Here is a 6,552-nt window from a genome sequence, read left to right on the forward strand (position 1 = left end):
TGTAAACTCATCTCTGTGTATGTGGACTTTATTTATGTACCTTGGATTTGGTCAGCTGGTGCACTGGCTTGGGTGCCGATTTCCATGCCCCCAAATCCCTGCACGCTCTCAGGCGTGAGGGTAGACGTGGCGATGTCCTCTGCTGCCGTCAGATCCTGGGTCGAGGCAGATCCACCTCCCGTGAAGCCACGAGAACGTGTGTTACCTTCCAGCTTGGATGTCCCACGTCTTCGGACGTCATTATAGCGTTTTCGGCAACGTTTTCGGGTGCCCCGTTGCAGAAACAATCACGGCAATATCTTGACATGCTTGCTTGACTTTGCTTACTTTTGGAGGGTTTCTCGCATCCCCATATATATCTATCTCCCGGCTTTTTACAAAGACATACAATACATCAAATGTCACGCAGCTTCAATTAACCTGAATCATTTGGGTCAATGTGTAGGCTACGCTAGATGGACGCAAGTGTGTTTTTTCCGCCGTTAAAATAGCAACTGCGCCATAGAGCCGCCCACACAGCTACTTGCGCTTGGCGCCGTCCTACTTGCGTTTCTGATCGGCAAGATAGGGCCCAAAATGTGCAAGGATATGGAAAGACAAAAATGATATAATTAAAAATAAATAAATAGTATCCAGGCTACCAATAAATAGGAAAACCAGAGAAACAGATCATTTTAAAGTGGTCTATTATTTTTTTCCGGAGCTGTAGGCCTATGTCAGAACCACTGCTTGCTTCCGATTATATCTGCCCCAGGTATAACTCCAGACCACGAGGTGGCGGTAAGATACATCTTTGTGGAAAAAGTGCCATTTAAGAGTCATCGGCGAGACACACAAACTCACATGGGTGGAGTCGTATTGGTCAGTTTGGGTTTTAGGAGCAAAACAACAATGCTTTTATATTTAACAACACATTGGCTTTGCTAGTTTTGATTACATAATGTACAATGTCGCTTACATTGAGTGCGAAAAACATATCCCTAACTACTGTCTTTAAATCCCTTACTAGGTTAACGTCAGCCTAAACGTTAGCTAGCTAGCTACATTCAAATTACATACCCAGCCATTGAACAAGCATATCATGCTCGGAGATTAAAATACAGTTGTGGTTTCGGACCCTCAAGTTAGCATTTCATCTTAATAGTAATTGAATTAATTGAACTCATTTCATTTTCATTTAAGATATGTATTATCACTATGAAATACGTTCTCAGATGTCTCTTCCTCTACATTTTGAAGTAAAACGCAGACCAGTTTTAAGTGGCACAAAGATTCAGTGAAGACACGTGAATTTCCATGTTCCTTTATTCACGCTGTTATAGGGGGAAAACCTATTTGAGGTGACCATGACGGAGACAGAGACGGTCTTTAATAAAAAGAGCAAGAACAACAAGAAGAAGCAACTTTTAGAGGAGGTGTCGGAGCCGGGCAATCCTCCCAAGACAACCTCTACGGGAGTCGACTCTCACAAGAAACATAAACACAAAAAGAAGAAAACGAGGAGTGAGAAAGATGACTGTAGTAGACCCGCCGAGGGCCAATGTGACACAAGAGAAGGGCAAAACAAAAAGAAAAGAAAACACGACGCAGAGAACGTAAGTGTGACACAAGAGGGTGCAGATTCTGCAGCTGCTCAGGAGAGAGATGTTAAGAAAAAGAAGAAGAAAAGAAGAATTGAAGAGCCAGACCGTCCTGGACAGAACACTGAAGCGGAGGCGGCACTCGCAGCGGTGCAAACCAACCTTCAACCAGTCCCCCCGAAACGAGTGAAGCGCAAGGCGAAGGTCAGAAAGACACACACACAGGCTGCTGCAGACACACACTCTCCCACAGACGCACGGCTTCGCCCAGATGATGTGCCTGAACCGCCTGTGCTGTACGTTGACGATGCCATCCGACAGGAGATCCTGGAGTTCCTGCCCAACTTCACGTTTTCCAACGTCGCCATGGTGCAGGGGGCCATCAAGTACGACCTGCCACGCTTCAAGGTCTACAAGATGCAAGGTGAGTTAGCCAGCTTTATTTTAGCCATTGGGAGTATCCAAAGTCTACAGTGCCCTGTGAAACAGGTTGATTAAGTGTGCATTTTCTGAGGGGAAGGAGTTTATCTTCATTCAGGCCATTTGGAATATGTGAGGATTGCAGCAGTGTTATGCATATGTTGCCAAGGACGTTTTCTCAGTGAAAAGTTGCATGATTCTGGTATGGGATGACATCCGTATTCCGGACATTCTAACCGAGTTAAACATGTCATACTGGGTTCATGTGTTCTCCATCCTCATTTAGATTTTTGGGTGGACTGTGTCTGTGTTTGAGAAATTGAAGGACCACTGACCACTTGATGGATAACTTCATGTGATCCAGGGTTTTTGTGTTTACTGCTCTCCATTCGCCCCCACCATGCCACAGGGATCCCTCTGCGAACAGGGCGGTTCACCGCGGCTGAGAACAAGCAGCTCAGACAGAACGTGAAGGACTTCCTGGACGTTTCCGGGATCGACAGCGAGTTCAAGCTTTTCAGACCCACACGCTTCCCAGATGAGACGGGTACCATCCGAAGACTGAAGAGGAAGCTCAACTTCCTCAGGTGTTTATGTGAGTATAGATATCAGATGTCATGTCATGTATGAGTATGAGACATGTGAGTGAGTGACACAGGCAGAGTTTTGATCTGTGAGTGTGCCCACTGCTGTCATGCCGGCATTACATTTTTTTTTTAGATGTAACTTGTAAAATTGTATCAAGTGACTGGAAGTTAGAGGTACAACAGTCAAGTCTGCAGTGCAACAGTGAATGGTGTCCTGTGCCTAAACAGGTGCTGGGATCCCTCGTTCCTGGGATAATATACTCAACCGAGCCAGGAGGATGTGCAACAGGGAGAATTACAAGGGGAGGTAAACACAAGCTTCTCAACAACGGGTTCTCTTTATAAAGAAATGTGCCCAGACAGACATTTTAATGTGGCCGTAGGTGACTTAAAGTTCCCCCACCAGGTGAGCAGCACAGTGGAGTTAAGTGTGTGTGTGGGTGTGTGTCTGGTTGTTATTAAACTGCAGGAGTGTTTCATCAGTGTAATGACTCTTGAGTGTGTGAGTGTGTGAGAGCAGTGTCATGTTGGGGGTGTTTCATCAGTGTTATTGACAGAGGTAATTTCAGAACACTGTTAATGACTTAAGAATATATTAAACAAAGTGCCTTGATTTAATAATTACCTTGTGTGAATCATGTGCTTATTTTAGCAGGAACATGGCTTTTCTGTGTATCTTTGTGTGTTTAACTTACATTATTAGGTGCCACTCAGTCTGCATATGTGTAAGAGCATGTTTGGACCAGAGGTGATAAGATGGGTCAAACTGACATCTTTACAAGACAGAAAGCATAGTAAGATATCCTCAGATGTCAAAGACCCACCACGTGGTTATCCCTGCTGACGTATTGTTTTGGTGCCAAAAAAACGCTAAACTTCTATCTACGTATATAAACATTGTGTGATGTGTTTAATATTGCTTCTGTCTCGTCTGCTGCAGTCTGGGAGTTAGCCCGTGCCCACCTCTCTCTGAGAGAGGGCCAGTGCTTCTCTCCGAACTGTTGGGACGTGGGTAAGCCCGACGATCTTGTTGTTTAATAAATATACTTATATGCAACTCCGGAGTCCTAAGGTAGCTTGAGTGAATTTTCCTCTAACAGTTATGACTGTTCGTGTGTGAGAGCATCATCAGTTTGGGGATGTTTCATCAGTGGTATGACTCTGTGCTCCTCATCCGCAGGTTTACAGAAGATGAGAACGAACACTTAAAGGAAATGTACACGCTGCATGGGTCAAACTGGACCACCATATCAGACAAGATGGGCCGCAGTTGTGAAGCCGTGAAGAAACGCTTTAACATGTTGTGTGAGTGATCAGATGCACACCAGAAAATCCATAGTGTTGAAGGTTCAGTCCGCGATTCTTCTTGATTTATGCTTTGTCACTTCCTGTCCCTTAGGTGAGAATCATGGGGCATGGTCAGAGGCAGAGTTGAAGGCCCTCCTGACGTGCGTACACCAGCAGCTGCTGAAGAGGGCTGAGCCTGGAGGAGTGGGCGGCGACAAGTCTGCGGTCATCCAGAAGATGGACTTGTATAAGAAACTGCCCTGGATGCGTGTGGCCAAGCATGTCAAGACTCGCAGCTTTTCGAGCTGCAGAGTGAAGTGGTGAGAAAGCTCATGCAACAGTCACATAACGTTGCACACAAAAGTTGTTCAGTTCAGTAAAATTTTGCTGTTACAGGCTGAATAATCAATGAGAACTTAGACATCACTAGCCAGGAACAGTCTCCTTCAACACAGAGGACCATATGCAGATTCTGCTTCTGTCTGACACAGCTTTGATCTGTGTCTGTGTCTGTGTCTGTGTCTGTGTCTGTGTCTGTGTCTGTGTCTGTGTCTGTGTCTGTGTCTGTGGTCTGTGGTCTGTGTTTGTGGTCTGTGTCTGTATGTATCCTTGTATCCTGTATGTAAACCCTGTTGTTGCTCTCCGTGCCTGTGTTGTGTAGGATGACTTACCTTCAGGGTAAAATGAAGACTGGTGGAAAGATCAATGGGAGGAAGAGCATAGAGGGGCGAATCCTGCTCATCAAATCGTATGTTCCAGACTGTTACTCTGGTTACCTGCAGATACAGCTGACATTTAAAAAAATCCTGCTTGTGTGAGAGTGTCCTGTGCTCACGTTATTACTGAAATGAACCCAGTTTTTGTGTGCCCTGCCCAGGATCAATGAAATGGCTGTGGAGGAATCTTCAGACATAGTCTGGGATGACCTCACTCATCTCTTTGGGTAAGGGGCACTTGTTAGCAAGTACATTGGAGACTGACAAGTACAAAGCTCCTGTTCTTGAGGGCTGGTTACTTCATGCCCTGTTAAGGTCATAATCAATATGGGTTGGCCTATTGGCCTTAAATATGCATTTGCATTTAAACTACTGTTTGACCTAGCTGTTAGACTACCTGCTTATGCACAAGAATCATGTATTAGTGTGATATTAGAGTGAATTGTGTATAAGTGTGATATTGGGTGAATCCTGTGTTAGTATGATATTGAGTGAATTGTGTGTTAGTGTGATATTTGAGTGAATCATGTGTTAGTATGATATTGAGTGAATTGTGTGTAAGTGTGATGTTTGGGTATGTTGTGTGTAAGTGTGATGTTGAGTGAAAGTTTCCTGTGATTTCTCTTTGAAGCAACACCCCACCTGCCTACTTACAAATGAGGTTCCACCATCTGAAAGTGACCAATGTACCAGACTGGATCAGAAAGTCTTTCTGTGGTGAGTACTGACCCCTGCTGGTTCATGTATCTCTCTCGGTCATGTCTAATACTGTTATCTGTTTTCTGGTGGAGTATGCTTAAGTGACCTTGTGTTAGGTGAAAATTCACTCTCATGTTATCCCATGACTCTGGAGCTGTAGATATTTATTCAATAACATTTGCAATCGGGCTCGGCCACGTCCAGCAGGCCAGAGAGAGATTCGGGCCCTCTCTTAGAGAGAGAAGGAGCCCGGGCTCACTCCAACACTGAAGCAGACGAGAGTTAAGCAATTAAACACCTAGCAAAAGGTTTATATAAATTAAAAGTTTATCTAAAGCTGACGCCATAAATGTTCAACATCTCAGTCATTCTAGGTCCTTGATTGAGCTTCTTGTCTTCCAAGGATGTCTGTTCTTCTCAGGGTTGAGAAAGCACATTTGGACCCTGTCCCCACTGAGCTCACCTAAACATGCTCTTGCACGTATGCAGACTAAGATGCACCTAATAATCTAAAATCTAAATTACACTCACACAGAAACACAGAAAAGCCATGTTCCTGCTTACATAAGCACAATATTATAAGCACAAGGTATATATTAATACAAGGCACTTGATTATTATATTCTGAATTCATTGACAGTGTTTCGAAATTATCTCCATCACCTTGGGTTTGAGAAAAGCACTACATCATGAAAACAACAACTTAACAATTGTTGTCTTCCCTTCCCTCTGCCTCTCAACCATCTCCTTTTTTCTGTCTCGCTCTTCTTCCTCCGCTGCATTGTCTCTCTGTCTGTCACTTTCTTCTACCTCCCTCCCGCTCTCTGTCTCTGATGGCAGACATTATTGATTTCCTGTATGAAAACACCCTGCCAAAGCTGGAGGAGGACCTGAAGGGCTGTGAGGATGCTGAAGAGCCCGCAGAGCAGAGACAGTCTTACAAGCTGTCCGAGATCTTCCCTGACCTCTGAAACACCCCAACACCACCCCCACTCATCACCAGAGAGACTCTTCCAAGCTGTCAGAGATCTTCCCCTACCTCTGAAACACCCCAACACCACCCCCACTCATCACCAGAGGACTTTTGAAATCCAATTGGGGGTGTGTGTGTGTGTGTGTGTGTGTGTGTGTGTGTGTGTGTGTGTGTGTTACTCTTACTAGTTGTCAGAGATCCACCCTGGTCTCAGAAGATCCCCAACCCTGACCCCGCTCGCCTAACCGCCTCACTAGGGGCCGTGTGAGAAGTTCGAAGCACCAGTGACT

The 6,552-nt window shown here is 45.0% G+C and overlaps 1 protein-coding gene across 1 annotated transcript; it reads left to right on the forward strand.

Moving 5' to 3' along the window:
- Positions 1 to 1,302: 1,302 nt before the first annotated feature.
- On the forward strand, positions 1,303 to 6,552 carry LOC308379447 (transcription termination factor 1-like). The gene is made up of 9 exons (XM_080856592.1): positions 1,303 to 2,004; positions 2,410 to 2,595; positions 2,816 to 2,894; positions 3,768 to 3,892; positions 3,987 to 4,194; positions 4,536 to 4,622; positions 4,752 to 4,817; positions 5,222 to 5,307; positions 6,130 to 6,552. Exons 1-9 carry the CDS (start codon positions 1,347 to 1,349, stop codon positions 6,258 to 6,260), a joined length of 1,626 nt encoding a protein of 541 aa, XP_080712718.1. The 5' UTR covers positions 1,303 to 1,346; the 3' UTR covers positions 6,261 to 6,552.

This window comes from Sprattus sprattus, assembly GCF_963457725.1.
Source record: "Sprattus sprattus genome assembly, chromosome: 18".
Lineage (NCBI taxonomy): Eukaryota > Metazoa > Chordata > Actinopteri > Clupeiformes > Clupeidae > Sprattus > Sprattus sprattus.

Bases quoted from the DNA above. Each gene is read 5' to 3' on its own strand.
- LOC308379447 (XM_080856592.1), top strand. From the start codon at position 1,347: ATGACGGAGACAGAGACGGTCTTTAATAAAAAGAGCAAGAACAACAAG. The intron at 2,005-2,409 runs GTGAGTTAGCCA...ACCATGCCACAG, and splicing joins CAAGGTCTACAAGATGCAAG to GGATCCCTCTGCGAACAGGG. The intron at 3,893-3,986 runs GTGAGTGATCAG...CCTGTCCCTTAG, and splicing joins GAAACGCTTTAACATGTTGT to GTGAGAATCATGGGGCATGG.